Here is a 19,853-nt window from a genome sequence, read left to right on the forward strand (position 1 = left end):
GTGCTGTAGCCAGAGTCCTTTCATTAGGAATTCACCTTTAACTATACTTAGTTAGAAGGAAGGGTATGACAAAAGTCTCCCATTCTGTATGCTTAGTAATCTTTGTTGAACTTCTAAACCTTTCTGTATATTTCACCTGTGGATGTTCTGAAGTCTTATTGAACATCATTTGTCCTTTGCAAATTCAGAGAATGCGAGAGAGAAATTTTTGTCCCTCCAAAATGCCACTTATCCAAAGGTTTATGGTCATTTCACTCTCAAATCTTTATCTGACTCTTCTAATAGTTATGTGACGTGTTGGTCTTATACTAGTGATCCTGGGGCTTGTATCACATGCCCTTACCAATAATTGCTTTTGGCCCCTGTCAGTCATCTGTAGTGGTTGATGACTTTATGGGGCTAAACTTTAGTTCTTTTGCCAAAGCTACAGTTAAAACATTTTCTAGTATGACTCTTGTACCTCAGATAGGAGGGAGACGACAGTTGACTGAGAAATGATTTTGCTTCATTGAAGTCAGTTATAGAATGCTCAACAGAGAAATCTGTATTTAGACACATTGACTCTCAAAGAGAAAGTGCCAAGTACATGTTTGGCTATGCTGTTTCTATCATGGGATTTTGCATACATTGCTATCTTCAAAACAGCTTTGAAATTTACAGACAGATGAACACTATGCAGATGATGAGCATCATTAACAAACAAGTTACAGTGGTAGATTCCCATTGGCCAGATGGATATTCTGACCATTAGATTGTACTCTTTTACCTTAGCCAGTGACGAAACTCTGATTTTCTGAATTTTCTTCAGGTAGAAAATAGCTGTGTGATCCCCTTGGAAACTACATTCATACAATGAATGACAGAAAAGAATTTTGCCTGTTTAGCTTAGCTGTTGACAGTACTTTATTTATGCATACTGAGTACTTCTGAAACGGTGGCTCACTAAAGTCATGTGTTTATATTTATTTATTTAGCTTATTTATAATACACTTTTCAATTAGGAGTACAGAATTGAACAAAACAAGCAACAAAGTGATCATACAGTATAAGATATATAAAAAACAATGCAATAGGACTAGGAATACAAAATTAAATGACAATGTGAACAGTTGACTGTTCAGGCAGGCCTAGTGCCAGCAGTATAGAATGTTGGATTACAAAGGTACAGGCAGTACTCTCCACTCCAGTTTGAAAGGGCTGTTCTAGGCTGTTCTGTCCCATTACAGATCAATTCCATTACAAGAATACCCTCTTGTATGTTTCTGTTTTGCACATTTTGTGGAGTGATAGTACTCAGGGCCGATGCACCCTTTGAGGCAGGTCCGGCCCCCACCTTGAGCGTTGAGGCGCTGAAGGGGGTGCTGGATGGGGTGCTGGATGCGTGGGGGGGGCGCACCGTGGAGCTGGCGGTGGCAGTGCTGGGGGCTGAGCGGGAGGGATGGGAAGCCGCCCGTGCACTGCCCCGGCTGTCTGCCAAGCCTGGCCTGTAGCTGCTGCAGTCCTCCCACCCCATGCTGCTGCCGCTGCCAACCCTCCCCCCAGCTGGGCACAGCAGCCATGGGCCAGGCGCAGCAGGTGTCCAGGGTGGTGTGTGGAACAACGGAGTGGGAGGGCTGGGAGGACGCACGTGCACCTCCCCAGCCACCCGCTGCACCCGACTGGGAGCACAGGCAGCCTCTGTATGCCGTCCCACCTGCCCGCCGCACCAATGGGGCATGCACACAGGGGCAGCAGTGGACCTGACGCTGCCCCCAGCCTCAGGCGCCAGAAGCCCTTGTGCCGCCTCTGATAGTACTGTAGGATCACGTAGGCTGTTTCACAAGGTGGGAGTCACCACAGAGAATGTACATGAGCAAGCGGTTGGTGATCTTATTAGTCTGCATGAAGGGACCTTTAAAAGATTCTGTTCAGATGACCAAAGGTTCTGTGGTGCAGCCTGGTAAAGAGGCAGTCGAGCAGATATATGAGTCATAGGCTACAAAGGGCCTTGTAGGTGATAACCAGATAACTTTAAATTGGTCCAGGTAGCTGATTAGTAGCCAATGGAGCAACTTCAGGATGGATGTGGCATGGATGTTCCTGGTACCCACTAGTAATCAAGCTGCTGCATTTTATCAACTGGAGTTTCCTTGAAGGAGAGATCTTTGTAGAGTGCACTGAAATAGTTTAGCCTTGAGGTGACCATGCCATGGATCTACATGGCCAGATAGCAGTCATGTCAACAGCCAGATTGGGTGAAGCTGATAAAATGCTGTTTTTGTTTGTTTGTTTGTTTGTTTTGCAGCTTTATTGGCTTGTATAGCGAGTGTAGGTGGTAGACCCCACCTCACAGACACACAGCCTTTCACACTCCTGCCACCCAGGCAGGTAAAGGCCAGGAGTCCATCACCACACAGCACCGACCTGTATAGCCTCCACTTCCCCAAATCCTCAAAGGGTCCCCTCTCTCCTCTTCTAGAGGCTCCACCAGACAAGCAGCCAGTTCTCTATATGTACCTATATGTCACTGAGCTACTGCCCAGGGTTATTGGGGAAAAGGGAACTCAGAAGTTTCTTTCCCTCAATATCCACTGCCACCATTTAATGCACTAGGCCCATTCCCCATGACCTGTGTGTGTGTGTGTGTGTGTGTGTGTGTGAGATGTCCCCTCACCTAACAATTTCAGGGCAGCAAGGGTTAAACTAAACAAAAATAAACTTTATTTATAAGAAGGAACATAGGATCGAAACGATTTTAAACTAATAAGATTCTAGAGTTAAACAGGAAAGGTTTCAAAATAAAAGAACAGATTAACACTCAGCTAACTTTCTGCTGCCTGTCTGAGCAGTGTCTCAAACTCTTCTCCCCTTCTCAGTCTTTATCAAGTTTTCTTTTTTCATCCAATGGACTCTGATTCTCATTGGCCCAGCATTCCACTCATTCCCATTAGCTGTCTCTCAGGAGAAGAGGAGCTGGAGCCAATCCGTGCGGTTTGTGGTTTGTCGCGTTTCATGAACCACAAACTTTAATGAACCTGCCCCGGTTTGTGAACCAGTTTGTTTGGTTCTTGAAAATGTCACGTCCAGGTCAGCAAATTGTCACTTCCGGGTCATCAGAAGGTCACTTCCGGGCCAGCAGAAGGCCACTTCTGGGTCAGCAGAAGGTCTGCAGGAAGTCCATCCCCTGTTGCTGAGGAAACTAATTGATTGGCGCCAGGCTATCTGCAGTGACAAACCAAAAAACAAACCAAACGAAACAGCCTAAAGTTCGTGGCGGTTTGTCAGAAATGGGCTCTGACAAACCGCTGGTTTGTGAATAATGAACCGGCCCAGTTCATAATGAACGTTGGTTCGTATTTCAGTTTGTGCCCATCTCTACTTGAAAGTAATATTATTACTCAAACTTTTTCAAATCAATTTTAAAAAGAGATCCACAACTTCTGGTTGTGAACTTCTAAGCTTTATGGACCTGAAGAAATAGGTTTGCATGAACTGAGAATCACTTAACTCTTCACAAGTAGCGAAGAATGAAGCATACATTGTATTTATCTTTATTTAGGACATCTTGTGTGAAAAACTCCACGATTGCACTCCTGGACCAGTTGAAGGAGTTGCACATTCTGGTCCACTTGAAAGTAGGGTTCTAATAGTGTCCTGAAACAAATGCAGTAATTTGCTATCATTACCCACATTTTAGAGAGATTTACAGGAAAGTCAGTTGGCACCCGGTCAAAATATTGTTTTAAAGCACAGCTTTAAAAGGTATTTGGCTTATCATTCTGAAGGAAGAATATTTCATAAAGAGGTTTCTTTTTTATTTTCATTTTTTCTCCAAACTTCTAAAATTTCCATTTTATGCTAGGGATGAGGGTGAAAATGAAAGAAGAAAGTGTTTTTCCTCACATGAGTATTTAATTATCTATATGTTAATTTAAATGGTTTGTGAAAAAAAAGGACCGATCATGAGGCTATTATGATTTCTTATTATGATTTCTCTGCTGTGCAGAGGGAAGAAAAGGCAGACTGAGAGGCTAAAATATTTTGTGGATGGGCACGCTGTCCTGAAGAAACATCATTCTTTTTACCAGGGCTTTTTTTCTGAGAAAAGAGGTGGTGGAACTCAGTGGGTTGCCCTAGGAGAAAATGGTCACATGGCTGGTGGCCCCGCCCCCTGATCTCCAGACAGAGGGGAGTTGAGATTGCCCTCCCAGGGCAATCTCAACTCCCCTCTGTCTGGAGATTAGGGGGGCGGGGCCACCAGCCATGTGACCATTTTCAAGAGGTTCCAGAACTCCATTCCACCGCGTTCCTGCTGAAAAAAAGCCCTGCTTTTTACCCAGTATAAGTTAGCCCGAGCTATCTTTCTAGTTTAATTAGGTGGCCCACTGCTTTCTAGGAAAGAGAAATGCATTACCATGATGGAAGCTGTTTCAATTGGCCAGGTGTGCCCAGAATATTTTTCTATACTGCTTTGTCCCCTTGAAATTCTGGAAGTGTGACTGTGGGTTGCTTGGACTTTAATTGTTGTATTTATTTCTTTTCTTCCCTAATAGATTTCAACCCAGTTTACATAAAATTTCCAGAATAATTTTTATGCAGGTACTACTCTGAACCAGACCTGTTTAATTTCTTCAAGGTTGCTGGAACTTGTGCTCTTTAGCCGTACACTGAGTTGTGGATTACCAGTTTGCTTGTGTTCATGGCATATCGTTTGGAAAATGTTGTAGTTACTGTTGTAGTGTCAAAATACTATATTTTGCATTGAAGTTTTGGAAAACTGAATCTTCAGGCTGTGTGTCTTCATGGGTTTAAGGAGGCCTAGATCAGTAACTCACAAACTAAGCTAGGTTCTGAGAGTTTGGTACTATGAGAAATAAATATCTAAATTAAACATTCATGTAAGCTCCACAAAGGAGGGTACCTGTTGCATCTTTGTGGGCTTAACTGATCTGTGCTTTCCTCTTTACAATTAGCTTCTTCGCCTCATTTCCACCAGTGGGGAATTCTGCCATGCTGGTGCATCATGTATGATGTTATTTAGCAGAATTGCTGGCTCTCATTCGCTGCCCACCTCACCAGTGACTTGTGCAGAAAAAACACAGAGGGGGGAGGTTGAATTCTGTGAGATTTTGTTCTTGTGCTACACACTATAAAGGTAATCCTTTCTTCTGTAAGAGTGATGAGTCCCTCTAATTTTAATTCAGAAACCAGAAAATGCTTTTCTTAACTTAAGTGCGTGCTGAAAAATTTTCAAGGAGTCGTGATATGCTGTATTGAACTCTCAAATGAATGTTTACGTTTCTCTTTTCATAGTATGTATTGTGTATGCTTTTGAATATTGCATGTAGGGATCTGTTCTGTTCCTATTACAGCACAGCCGTATTCAGTAGTAACAGGGATCAGAGGCTGAGTTGTTCTGCATTTCCATATGTCTCCTAACATGACGATGATGAGGTATAATTATTTTCACTCTTGACTGAAGCGCAATTCCATTGTCTCTCTCTTTCATAACTGTCACTTTTTCAGTATGAGGCCTGACCTGCAATCATTGCAGATGCTTTGCTGCTCAGGGAAGAGCATCTCACTTTCAATATAGCTCCCAAAGCACTCTAAATATTTATGTTTTATACATCTCTCTTTCCAGCCTCCACACACAATCCCAAAGTGAGCCACTTCTTTTTCTGACATAGCGTGGTAGTGTGAGTAATTTTATTTTTAATGAGGAAATTTGGGGGATCTTCCAGATGACATCTGTATTCTGTCCTGTATGTGTAAGTTCTCAGCTGCTCAAGGTACACTTCAGCTGACCTCGGTGTGCCGTTAAAATATGTGAAGTAGACAGAATGGTCCTTGGGTATGTTGAAGATTGATATATCGCAGGTCTTGACAGCTGTAGAGTTGGGTTGCTGTGCCAATTTGAGACTCAATGTGCGGTCTTATTTCAAAGGAAATTACTGACTCAAAACCATTCACAGAGCTATCTTATTAAAGTTTTGTTAATTATGCAAGCAGGATTTTTTTTTAAATAAAAAAATTTAAAACTTTTTACTGTGAAAATTTTGATAATTTCCTACTTGGATTACTACTTTTTCTGACAAAATCTGCGCAAAGAAACAAAATCTATTAAATATGATAAATGTGGGCATTTTAGTTAGATATTCAGATATGTCTAGTGCTGAGTAGTATTAACTATAGTCATTGGAAAGTGCAAAGTACCTGAGTTGTACATTGAGCTAGATAAATGGGGATCCATGAAAAATTGGGGAGGGGGGATATGTCCCATTTCATTAATCTTTTCCTCCAGGACCTCAAAAGAGTGGCTTGAGCAGGCTAGCTTCTTTTCTTTCCTATCTCCTTTAACTGACTGTCAATTTTTCTTAACGTACGGTATATCTTGGAACATGCTCAGTCCTCTTTGGCATGCAGGGGGATGGTGGTCTTTTTCCTTTGTTTACTTTATGAAGTCATATTGCTCTGTGTACTTGAGCAGTCACCTGAATACATGGAAACCAATTCTTTCTGTGCAGGTGGCCTAATATTGCTATATTTGTGACTAGCCTGGGGTCCAGCCACTTGAGTATCGGGGATGATGGTACTGTATGTGGCTTGTTTCTATGTAAACTCCCAGGCACACTGGCCATGTTGGTGAAATGCAGAATTACTGCAAACATTCTAAGTTAGGAGGTGATTAAATACTTAACCATAGAATATGGGTAGACAGTTCAACTTCTGTGAGCTAAGGAAAAAGTTTGGCTGAAGAAAGCTTATACGGGGACAGGATGGTAAAAGGAATTGTGTGAGCTGGTAAGCAGAATGAAAATAGAAAGCTTGTTTAAGAATGGTAGGAAAAAGTAGTAGTAGGGAAACCAAGTGTTATTGTGCATGATCAGAACATACCCTTAAGTCATAATTATTTAATGCAGGTATTGGAGAAATTTGGTTTTACTGGACCGTTCCTAAATACTATAAGGGAAATTTATAGGGGCGGTAAAGCAGTTATTAGAATAAACGATAGACATACTAGAGAAATTTCAATCCAGAGAGGAGTAAAGCAAGGTTGCCCATTATCCCCGATGCTATTTGCATTAGCAATGGAACCCCTAGCAGATAGGATTCGAAATAGTGGTAGAATTCAGGGATTTCAAATAGGTAAGGAAGAACTTAAGTTAAATCTTTTTGTGGATGATATTCTGCTGACAATAAGTAATCCGCTACAGGCAATAAGAGAACTGCTAGTTATTTTAGAAGATTTCAAGTCAAGCTCGGGGCTTGGTGTCAATATTAAGAAATCTGAAATAATGTTTCTTAACTTAGATAGGGAAACTAAAAGAGAGATATTAGTTCTAACGGGGATGAATTCAGGAGTAAGTAAAATTAAGTATCTAGGAGTATATCTTGCTAGAAACATAGAGAAGCTACAAAAAATCAATTATAATAAGGTTTGGACAAAGATAACAAAGAAATTGAAGGATTGGAAGAATAAACATTTGAGTATTTTAGGGAAAATTAGAGCAGTTAAAATGTTTATATTACCAAAGATGTTATACCTACTTCAGGTACTCCCAATAGAACTTGACCAGAAAGATATAGGGAAATGGGATGAAAATATTAAAAATTGGGTAAAAAGCAAGAAAAAAAAGCAAGAATCTCAAAAAAATTGGTATATATGCCCCAAGATGATTTAGGATGGGGACTCCCACATTTGCAAGCTTATTATGATACATTTCAGTTGAAAGCATTGATGGAGCTAGAATGGAGGAAAGGGGATAAGTGGGTAAGATTTGAATCTGCAATCAATAAGGGAGCAGGTAGTTATGGAATTTATACTAGAGATCTGCAAAAGGAGATAAGACAAGCAAAGGGCCCAAGAAAAATAGCCTTGATTGCTTGGAAGAGGTGGAAAACGGCTATGATGCCACAGAACTCAAAATGGACTCCACTTAAGTATATCTGGGAGAAGGAGATGAACCCGAAATTTTGGGAAGATCTTAAGGCGGAAGGTATAACTAGAGTGAAGGATATGTATAATGGTCAAGGGGATTTGTTACCACTTCAGGAATTGAATCAAAAATTGGGGGAAAGATATTGGTTAAATTTAATGGGGTTACACCATTTAATTAAACAAGATAAATATAAAGAAGCTATTAAAAGGGAAGACAATAATATAGAACACGCATTATATGTGGATGAAATAAAGAAAGGGCTGGCAGGGAAAATCTACCTTGAATTGGTGAGGGATAAGGAGTTTATGTTTAGAACTCTAAAAAATAAATGGAATAAAGAAAAACAAATAACCTCTGAGGAGGTTAATAAGTTAATGGTGAATTTGAAGGCAATTAAGCTAGAAAAGTATAGAGAACTTGAAAGAAAGATAATCATGAAGTGGTATAGAACTCCTGCCCAATTGGCATACATGCTTAAAGGGATGAAACCTAACTGCTGGCATTGCAATGCAAAAGAAGGGTGGTACTCCCACTTATGGTGGGAGTGTCCAAAGGTCATAGATTTTTGGGAAAAGGTACGGGGAAAAATAGCATTGGTATGTAAGGTCAACCTTAATATAGATGTAGATCTATTATTCATGGGTGTATTGGGAAACATTAGAATTGAGAAACAAAACCAGGATATTTTCAAAGCAATGTTACTAGCTGCACATGCAGTGATTGCATACGGTTGGAAGGAGAAGTTAAAATGGACCTTAGAAAGATGGAATGATTACTTGTATGAATATATTCAATCGGATATGTTGGAATGTTTAAAAAAAGAAAAGGCATGGGATGGAAAAATGGAGGAGATAAAAGAGAAATAGTCTGTATATTTTCAATGGGTATATAATGGAGAAGCCAATACAACTATATTTGGAAAATTGAAAAAAAATGTGCTCGTGGCTAAAAATTTAATTTGTAGTTATAGGATAGCCACCTTGTGGGGGGGAGGGTTACAAAAGGGGTAAAAGATGTATCATAGGAGAACTGTGACTGTATTGAAATCTAATAATATGTGATGCATTAATAAAAAAATTTTTAAAAAAGCATGATCAGAACATACTTTATTTGGGTGAATGGGCCAACTTTTTATTTTGTTCCATATTTTGTTCTAGAGTAGTCTGAACATAAGGATAAAAACCTTTCTACTACTTTTCACTCTGAACAGTAGTCTGAACATAAGGAAGAAAACGTTCCTTTGACCACTTTTAATTCTGAAGAGCTACTGGCTTGGTTTCTACATCCATCTTAAAGGAGCACACCTAATCTGGGCAAGACCCACATGAGTAGCAGCAAAGGGGTGATTTGATGAAGTGGAAAAGCTCTTAGCACAAGTTTGGAAGAAGTGATGAGACCTTGAATATGGTGAAAGATTGCTTTATTGAGGGGATATGCTGAAGCAGCCACAGTAATTTCAAACAGACTAGTAGTGTTCTACAGTAGGATGTGCACATTGTTATGCAGTGTTCCAAATGAACATGCATACCGTGTGGCATGTAAATGATAAAAGGACACACAAGTAGAGAAAGGGGGGAAAGCAGAAGCTTCTACCTATACATTTGGAAATACAAAAGCCTCAGATGGGAGTATCATATGTCTGTGCAACCAGTAATACAAAGGGTAAATCCAAGACAAAGGTAAGATCCTCATGGGGGGCGGGGTTTAAGCTGCTGCACAAATATAAGAGGTCTGCCTCAAGCAGATGAGAACTGTGTACTAACTTCCATGGTCCAAGGGAGCAACCAAAGTAATAATCCAAGAAGAGATGCAAAGGGGAAGAAACGCAAGGTGGCATTTCATGTATTCCATGAATGGGACTTTCCCTTCTGAAGGCAGATAGACTTGGGCAAGCAAAACCTCTTCTTGCAGGCAAAAGGTCTGACCATGACTGAGCCTTGCAACTCAGGATGCAAAGAGATGTGAAGGCCCAGAAAGAAAGCAGGGGAAACCCCCAACTTTTAATATTTGTCCTGATGACTCTTCCCTCCTTCTCCCAATCTTTCCAGCCAGAAAACTGGGTAATTTGATAGGGCGTGTTTGTGTGAGTGAGTGAATGGGGGAAAATAACCTTCCTGGGAACTATTTTGTCTATTAGAATGAATGAAATGCTTTTTAAGACAAGGTTCCTCCAGATATGTACAGATTTGTAGCATGGAAAGGTCTAAAGGCTGTGTTCAATTTTTTCAAATGAGGAAATTTTCCAAAAGCAAAGATTTTCCAAAGGAAAAAAATAGGAAATTAAGGAGAGCACTGAAAGTAGCTCCCATCAACTTTTTAAAAAAAGCTTTAGAAGTTTGTGAAAATGGTTCATCTTTGGTCTTCCATGAAGCACCATACTGGGACTGCGCAAGCACAGGCCGTCTGTAGAGAAAGATTTTTCAAGCTCTCAAAGGTAAGAGGTGCTTTGCCCCTACAACGCACATGTGCGCGGGCATTCCCACCAAAATGCGGTGTTGCTAGGCAGAGCGCCCCTGATTCCCTCCGTTCTTTTTTTGCCGCCAACGGAGAAGGTTGTTCCTCATTGCTCTCCTACGCTTCTTAGCTAACTTCGTTTATTCATGTACTGACACAGGACCGTCCACCAACTATTCTTTCGCCTAACATTTTGATTGTCTGCCTTTGTATTACTGACCTCAGACCGACTTGACTATTCTTTGCCTACAACCCACGAGTCATGATGTCTCAAAGGAAACTATTTAAAAAGTTCAGGACCTGCAACACTAAGATGCTGCAAATGGACGGATATGAGCTTTACCTCCTCTGCCTGGTGGAATTGCACAATGTCTCTGCCTGCCGGCACTACCAGCAATTCACCCCTGAAGCCCGTAGTGACTGCACTTCGCGCTTCAAGGCAGCTCTCTGAGAGATGGTTCTGTCAGGTTCCAACAAGCCAGCAGCAAAGCCATCTGCTGAGCAGGCTTCTGACCACGGTTCCAAGCATTTGTTCTGAAGATGCACAAATTGGATCCAACCAAACTGACAGTTCTGACAACATTGTTGGACCCCCATTCCCCTACTGACGAAACAACCCAAACACAAGGCAGTTTCTAGCAAGCACAAATCACCACACAGAGATGACCATGCATCTTAGGAAACATTGGCCAAGAAAAGCAAGACTAAATCAAAACATCCAAAAAGACTAGCGTCGACACTGTCTCAACCACATCACTGCTCACCCTCTTCCACCCCATCCTTGGTTATTGAAGAGAAGCTTCCAAGGCAACCACCTTGTCGCCGCCTCCAACACCAATTATCCAAGAAATGGAGGAAGAGGAAATTTAGCCAGATGGAGGAATTCAGGCCCTCCTTTACTCTGGATCCGACAAACCCAGACCTGATGCTTTCAGTTCCAACCACCAACCAATCAGGCCAAAGCCCCTTTATTCAACTGGCAACTTCACAACATTTACAGCAACGACCACTTGCTTGGAACCAAACCATGGTCCAACCAGGATTGCCTCCCTCTACTCCCACACCTTGGCAACAACCTCCAATCGCTGTACAGGTACCAACTGGCAGGAATTCTTCTCCTGGCTCCAGAACGCCTCCTCATTCACCTCAACTCAAAATCCTCCACCATCTGTCTATTCAGTTCTATCTGATCCCTCAGCATACAAACACTGGAACCGATCTCCATCCCCATCTGGATCTGAGGAGGCTGCAGACCAGGGATCCCAGTCTGACAGAGGGACTTTCTGTTCCCTAGCAGGATCAGACCAAAACTCCTTGGGAGTTGCATTCTAAATCAACTGGGATCAGGGCCTGTATTATGCTTTGCACCACTCCCCCTAATACCAAGGGTGCTAGGCAGGATCCAGCAGTTCAACACCCCTTGCATCCTCAATACACTCTTTTGTCCCCGCAGAGATTGGTTTCCAACACTGGACTATGGCCAAGAGGTACTTCAGACATCTGCCACAAGTCCTAGACCTCCTACACCATAATGTTCCCGCCCTCAGGCTCAAGAGTATGGTTCTTGACCCGGTCCTACTTAATGTCCAAAAGGCTTCCACTCGATTGGCCTATAGCCATAAAAGGAACTGTTTTGTGTCATGGGTAGCTGATACTCTGCATTCTCCATTTACCTGTTCCTTGAATCTCATTTTCGAATACCTACTAACACTATTGAAGGAAGGCCTTACTGTATCCTCTGTCAAGGTCTACTTAGTGGCCATCTTGGCATTCCACGAACCGATAGATGGCAGAATAGGTTTTTTTCACTACACTTCCAAACAATTCCTCAAAGGGACCAACAATATGTTTTCCCCTAGGGCACCTCCTGGTACCCCAGTGGAGCCTCTCCCTAGTCCTGGCACAACTAATGATGCCTCCATTTGAACTGTTGACCCACTGTGATATTTCCCTACTCTCTTGGAAAGTAGTTTTCTTAGTGGTGATCATTCCTCTCCGAAGAGTGGGTGAACTGGTATCACTTCCACTTAGACCCCCCCCCTTTTGTACAATTTTTTGAGGAGAAGGTTATTTTACACCAAACCTCAAATTCCTCCCCAAGGTAGTCTCAAGATTCCACCTCCAACAGAAGGTAACTTTACCAATATTTCCCCCCCTCCATCCTCAAAGTCTGAGAAATCACTCCACACATTAGATGTCAAAAGAGCCTTACTTTATTATTTGCACAGAACCAAAGCATTTAGAAAGTCCAAGGCTCTCTTTATTTGTTTCGTAATGGTCTGTCCACAGCAAACCAGTCTTTATCCAGATGGATTGTGGCAGCAATCAAGTCGGTGTACAAACACGCCAAAGTACCATGTCCAGTGATGATCAAGGCTCACTCGACTGGAGCACAACCTTCGGGGAACTCCACTCAATGACATCAACCAGGCCGCCACATGGTCTTCAGCAGACACCTTCATTAAGCACTATTCTGTTGACACACATGCAAGAAGGGATGCATCAGTAAGGACAGCAGTACTTCGCTGTCTCTTCAACTAACATCTCACACCCTCCTCCATCGGCAAGTAGCTCGCTATACTCCCAGTGTGGAGAAAGATCAAAGACCTATCATGGTAACAATTCACTAACCTATTGTCCTTAAAGTGCACCATGTAACAATGTTATAATTTTGAGAAGGTTATATTTCATATATTTATAAAGTGCAGGTTTACACCCTCAATTGGGTTTAGATGCACCAAAAATCTTAAAGATTCTCTAGTACAGTCTGATTTTAGTTCCAAAACAGGTAGAAGGAGAATGTTGTAGGTCATTTTAGATGTGGTAGATGCAATATCTGTGATCTTGTGGCAGCTGGTCAAGAGTTCACTGTCAGCTCGACTGGATGTATTATCACTTTAAGGGATCTCTCGACATGTAATACTTCAGGAATTGTATGTGTCATTGATTGTACTTGTCCACTCTTAGATGTTGGGAGCACTTGTAGACCTATGAAAGTAAATCCAAGAACACATTTTTCCATATTAGATATAAAGTATTAGAAGCAACTTTAGTGCAGCATTTTCTGAATAGACAGAGATAGCCAAGAGAGTTCAGATTCTCTGTATTGCAGGTAATTAAAACATCCAGAGTCATTGATTTACAGCGTGAACTTTTAAGAAGGGAATTTTTTTTAACGTTTGAGTTGGGTACCGTCACACCTAAGGGATTAAATCAAATGTTAGACTGGTCTTGTTACTTATGAATTGTTACAAGCGTTTCCTTTTTAGCTTCTTTTAAATATGGATGTGTCTAATTACTGAATTTAGTGTGACGTGTATGTATGTAATTGGCACTGGCCTCACCCCCACTCTGTATCTGGGTTCCTGTTATGGTTTTGGAGAAGTAAGAAATATTATTGATCACTTAATCCATATAATTTATTTATTCTATGTTACAATTAGCAGAAGATTAAGTCTGTATTCTGAATGAATATGTACCTTAAGAAGACAACTGCTGTTTTTGAACACTCTTGAAAAAGTCTGTTTGAAACAGAACAGCTAGCACCCTGTTGAGTGTTTTCTGTTGGCTGTGGACTTTCTTCTGATGTGAGACTTGGTTGTCCCTCTGTGGATTCTCCTGCCCAGGAGGTGTCTGCCACTCTGGAGCCCTGCCCTTGGCTGGATCTGCATCTGGAAAAGAGTAAGAAATTATCTTTACACTTTTAGAAGATTCTCATGTGGAAAAGCCTAAGGAAAGATTTATCTGTTGACTCCAAGTCTCTATTTTGATGGTATAAGCACTTACAGTTTGGGAGCAGAGGTGTACTTCCTGATGACATGATTTGAGAAGTGACTTATGATTAGTGGATGTGAACTGTTTGTATTTATTTTTGCCTATTTATTGTTATTTATTGTTAACTGAGCACCCTTCACTTTATTTATTTATTTATTTATTTATCTATCTATCTATTTATTTATTTATTTATCTATTTATTTATTTATAACATTGTTGCACGGTGCACTTTAAGGACAATAGGTCAGTGAATTGTTACTGTGGCATGTCTTTGATCTTTCTCCTCGGTTGTATACCCCGCGATGCCCCTCTTTTGCTCTTATATTCCCAATGTGGGACTGCACAGAAGACCGAAGATGAAAACAGTGTTGCACTTACCTGCAATTGTTGTTCTTCTAGGTCTTTGTGCAGGCCCACATTCCCTCCCTCCTACCCCACTGTGAGAGTACCATAATTATACTTACCTCCGACAGCTTAGGGGAACTGAGGGAATCAGGGGTGCTCTACCTAGCAACACCGCATTTCGGTAGGAGTGCCTGCGTGCGTGCACGTAGGGACAGAGCGCCCCCTGCCTTTAAGAGCTTGAAAAATCTTTCTCCACCGCCAGTCTGTGCCTGCGCAGTCCCAATGTGTGCCTGCATGAAGACTTAGATGAACAACAGTTACAAGTAAGTGCCACACTTTTTTAATGCAAAGTTTTACTCAAAGTGTGTAGTATGCTTTATATAAACATTTTCAGCCTACAGCATTACATGATGATAATTCCTATATATGCTGCAGACATACACAGCATGTTTTAAAGAATATGTTTATTGTTGCACTCCAAAAGCCCTGCTGATGACGCAGGGTTGTAGCTGCTTTAGAAATGGGTCTGGCAGCTCCAATTTCACCTCTTTTAAGCATTTGGCCCACCAAAGGGTCCACAGACTAAAAGGTCTGAATGCACTGTTCTAGAGGAAGAACTATTTATGGATATAATTTTAGGATGCTGAATGTTATTTTATGGCTTGGTTTAATACTGATAATTCTTACATTGTTTTAATGATTTTATTTTCTGGAAAAGTTGGTATATACATTTTCTAAATAGATAAATGAGAGGGTTCAAGCAGGAAGTGGAACTGGTGAAAATCTGGCACAGTGCTTAAGGTCATCAGGGTACATGCTGTTTGTAGGTGATGAATGCACAGGCAAGGGAGCTTGAGGCTACTAGTGTGAGCAATACATTTGCTAGGCCCCAACAGTGACAGAACACCAGTATAGAGTTGTATAAATAGTTAATTCTGCCATTGATATCTCTTCCTGACATAGTAATAGATCCAGAGGAGTTAGTCTGTAGTCGCAAAATAGCTTCTCGGTTCTTGAAAGCTCATGCTACAATAAAGTTGGTTAGTATTAAAGGTGCTACTGTACTGTTTACTATTTTGTGACATAGTAATGTGATCTTGATCTACCAAAAATATTCTTTCTTAAGCACGTGTAGAGGTAAATGTATTTATTTTTAAAGGCATTAATTTGCCTCTGTGTGAGACCCCTGTACTATTCAGTGATTGATGATGGAGTGTGCCCTCAAGTCATAGCTGACTTATGGCAACCCCTGTTGGAGTTTTCATGGCAAGAGACTAACAGAGGTGTTTTGCCATTTCCTGGCTCTGCAAATCTGGTCTTTATTGGAGGTCTTCCATCCAATTACTAACCAAGGCCGACCCTGCTTAGCTTCTGAGATCAACGAGATCAGGCTCACCTAGGCTATCTAGATTAGGCTATTCAGTGATTAAGGTATTGCAGAATTACTAGTCTTTCACTGTAGTGTGAATTTATTCAATGTGTTCTATCTTCTGTTTGTGTTTTAAGGCTGACAAAGAATTTGTATGGTCTTTATGGAAACGTCTCCAGGTCACTAACCCAGATCTTACACAAGCAGTAAGCTTAGTTGTGGAAAGGTAAGCATGAGAATTTTTTGAAATGTGATTCTTTGAACAAATTCTGAATTTTATTCTTCCAAGTGAGACAAAACTGCTATCCTAGGAATGTAGGCTAACTCACTTTGGCTACAGTCCTATGGATTCTTTCCTAGGAGTAAGCCTCAATGAATAACCAAGCCAAGTAGACCTGCTTAGGATTGCTTCCTATCTGTTATAGGCAGGCAACTGACTATTCAAAGAATGTAGTCATACTGAAATAAATGATTAAAGTTTACAGATATAAGTAAAATTTGGGGCTGTCATAAATTTCTGTATGATAAGACAGTTGTTCAGAAATGGGAAAGTGTGCTTTTTGAATTAGATGATATGAGTATAAAATGAATGTATGTATTAATTATGGCTGAGATTCTAAGCCTGACCTGTTTCCACAGGTCAGGCTTAGTTGTGAATTTCCGTTGTTAAACTGTTTTCCCTTATTGAACTGTTTAGTTATTTCCCCCTGATCCCTTAGGGCTGAAAAGCCTGTCACTTTTCCTTCTGGTTGTTGGCTGTTTGTTCTCTACTAAAGCAGAGGCCAGGGAAGGCCCTGCTTTTTGTTCAAATACAACTTTCTATACTTCAGGCACAGTGTGCTCATGGAATTATTACACTTTCCTTTTTGTAGAGGTAGGTGTCCACTAAGCAGTATGTTGGTTTTCACTGATGCCTAGGCATTAATATCCTATATTGGTGGTTGAAGTACGGGTCAAGATGCTTGAACAGTTTGCAGTTCAGCTTGGTAAGCACCCTGAAGCATCATTTGGATCGTGAAGGGTTAAACCCTCAGATCAGGCCTAAAGGCCTCGGTACCTTTATGGACCTGGGACAGGAAGCCCTTGACCCATAAACCCTGTGGCTAGTGGGACAGGAAAAGTCACTCCTCTTCGAACATCATGAAGACTTAGCAGGGAGGAGCCTGAGACATACGTACATGATGGCTCAAGACTTGGATACAGGGTGGCCTTACCTGTAAATTCAAGGATGCACAAACCAGGAGAGGCCTCACTCTTCTGCATCCCACCAGTGGACCTCACTGCAAGTTTGTAATGAGATTTGGCTCTCCTTATTTAGCACCTGCATGCAAAGCCCTTATAATCAGTGGAGCCCTCAATGATGGAGGGAGAGTTGGGTGAACAACACTAAGGCTTGGGATCCTATGTTTATATTCTGCTGTTTTGTTCAGCTACCCAGCATGGTTTATGTAAAGCTGTGACCTTGCATTGCATGGGCCTCAGAGAAACTAGTGAATTTCAGTTTTGTATTTCAGCAGTAGCTTTGTGCTGAAAAAGAAGTATACTCCATATATTTGAAGAGAAGAATAACACGCGTCTGAAGAAGATAATTTGAACCGCACTATTAACAGCTGTCATAATATGTGTTATTCGTTAGAGCTCTATCTTTTAAAATTGTGGCTATTTTTGTATGGATTATTCAGATCCTTATGTATTTTTTTCTATTAATATATGCCTGTGAGTAGTCATTCACTTTATATTCTGGACTATATTAGTTTATTTTCAAATAGATTTTGTAATTATTTTTCATTCTTTGTGGGTGTTAGGATTTTCCCCTTTTTGTGTGGTCAAACTTTACATAAAGCCAACTAACTAGTTGAAATGAACAGTAAAACCACAAATATTTTTGATAATGGTTTCTGAAATGGCAATATCTGCCTGATGTAGTAAGGAAACAGATTGACAAAGCCAGAATGATATCAAGGGATAACCTTCTACAAGATAAGCCCAAACAAAACAACAATAGAATGCCACTGGTGGTCACATATAGCTCTCGGCTCAAACAAGTTCAACACATCATCAATGACTGCAGCCTCTGCTAGACAATGATACTCTTCTTTCACAAGCATTGGGAGGCAAACCTTTTTTGCCCGCAGACAGCCCCCTAACCTTAAACAATGTTTTAATCTTTCAAGACATTCCATTGCTGACCTAAAAGTGGCAATCCTCAAGCAAAGAAACTTCAAGGAGAGATTGCTGAAACTGAGTTCATTCACAAATTTAGAACAATGAATCCTCTCCCCTCATTTGAATAGAGTCATAGGATTCTTATCTCAGTACAGATGCTAATTTCTGTTCTAATTAGGCTGCATTGTACCTTTACATCCTGACATCCTCCTTTGCTACACCCCTCCCATCTAATCAGGTTTCATTGTACCTTTGCATTCCGATGCTGTTCTTTGTGATATCCCGCCCACCTTCTGGCTGGGATATAAAGACTCAGGGATCTCTGTTTCTACTTGTATCTGAAGAAGGGAGCTTTGATTCTCAAAATTTTATGCACTGAAAATCTTGTTGGTCTCTAAGGTGCCACTGGACTCAAATCCTGCTGCTTTCTGAAATAATCCTCCCCCCTTAACTTCTTGAACAGTATTCAATCATGTTGGCTTAATTTTTATTTTTTTCTGAAGGAAGAAAGAACATAAATACTTGGAAAAGTTTATGTAGTTTATTATTTTCTGCTCTTGATACACTTGTTCCAAATGAATGGTTAATAGCTACATATTTTACAGCTTGGTAAAGTTTGACCCTATTAAATAACATTTTATTTAATTTAACATTTTATTTAATAGGGTCAGACTTTATCAAGCTATAAAATAATTGTTTATTAACTATTCATTCAGTCAATAACTGTGAATAACCATTTGTTTGGAATAACATTTTAACAGTGCCAATATTAAATTACTGTTGATTTTATTGGGATATTTTATAGATTCAGAGAAAAGACTTGCGGCACAAGACTGTCTATAGTTATAGCTGTATTCATCACAGCAGACTGTTAAGGGATAGCGCATCACTTACTCAGGAGGTTGGTTCTGGACTATATGTATTCTCCTAGAAAGGACTGAGTGATTTTGGTCATGTGTGGTCTTTTCTTTCTTTTACTTGTCCAACGTAGTCCACATAACAGGTTTTAAACTGATAAACGAAGAATACATACTCAGGATTTCTTCACCGTTAAGGTGCAAGTAGTCTGTGTTAACTAATCCTTTGTATGTCATCCTACTTAAGAACATAATTGTTTTGCTGGGTTCTTTGCGGGATATTTAGCAACCAAGAGGTGCTAGGTGATCCACTGGAAACTGAACCACAGGCTACCTTCTGCCCATTTCTGTTCTAGGTGACCCACTCTGAGATGAACGTTATTCCTCAGTGAAAGATGTTGGGCTAATTACTGCACTGTGGCGATAACAATAGCATACTTTGTAAACTGCTTTGAGTGGGTGTTAAGTCACCCTGAAGGGTGGTATATAAATTTAATGTTGTTGTTTTTGAATTGGTTACAGTGGCTGGAACTCTTTCACCGAGAAAGAGGTATCAATTACAAGTGGAGCTCTTGGACAGAAAGTGTGGAGTTTCTCTCTTGAATCTTATTTGCAGACACTCAGTTTAAAGGAGAACTGAGAGTAGCAGCCCTGCCCATGGTCAAATCTCTACACTTGGTGAAAATGAGGTAGTGAACAAATGGGGGCAAGTCTAATGGAATCTCAACTCATCAGCTAGTAATATTGAATAGATGAACTAAGCTAACTATTCTGATGTAGGCATGGCTAAGTGCTTGAGGATGGGACTCTTATTCTTAGCTGAACATGAGGATTGTAAGGATTATGGTGTGTGAGTATTAATCCTACTTACTTGACTGATCCAAAATAAAATGCATGAAAGCTACAATGGAGAGAGTCTAAATTTTATCCAAAGCTGAAAAGGGTAAAATGGAAGTCAGGGCTGCA

The 19,853-nt window shown here is 40.7% G+C and overlaps 1 protein-coding gene across 1 annotated transcript in view; it reads left to right on the forward strand.

Annotated features, from left to right (window-relative positions):
* CNTLN (centlein) overlaps window positions 1–19,853 on the forward strand; it is a 282,369-nt gene that overhangs the window by 24,177 nt on the left and 238,339 nt on the right. The window contains exon 2 of the mRNA XM_054986823.1: window positions 16,002–16,090. Within this exon, the coding sequence (XP_054842798.1) occupies window positions 16,002–16,090 (89 nt within the window). The remainder of the gene's footprint in view (window positions 1–16,001; window positions 16,091–19,853) is intronic.

This window comes from Eublepharis macularius, chromosome 8 (assembly GCF_028583425.1).
Source record: "Eublepharis macularius isolate TG4126 chromosome 8, MPM_Emac_v1.0, whole genome shotgun sequence".
Taxonomy (NCBI): Eukaryota; Metazoa; Chordata; class Lepidosauria; order Squamata; family Eublepharidae; genus Eublepharis; species Eublepharis macularius.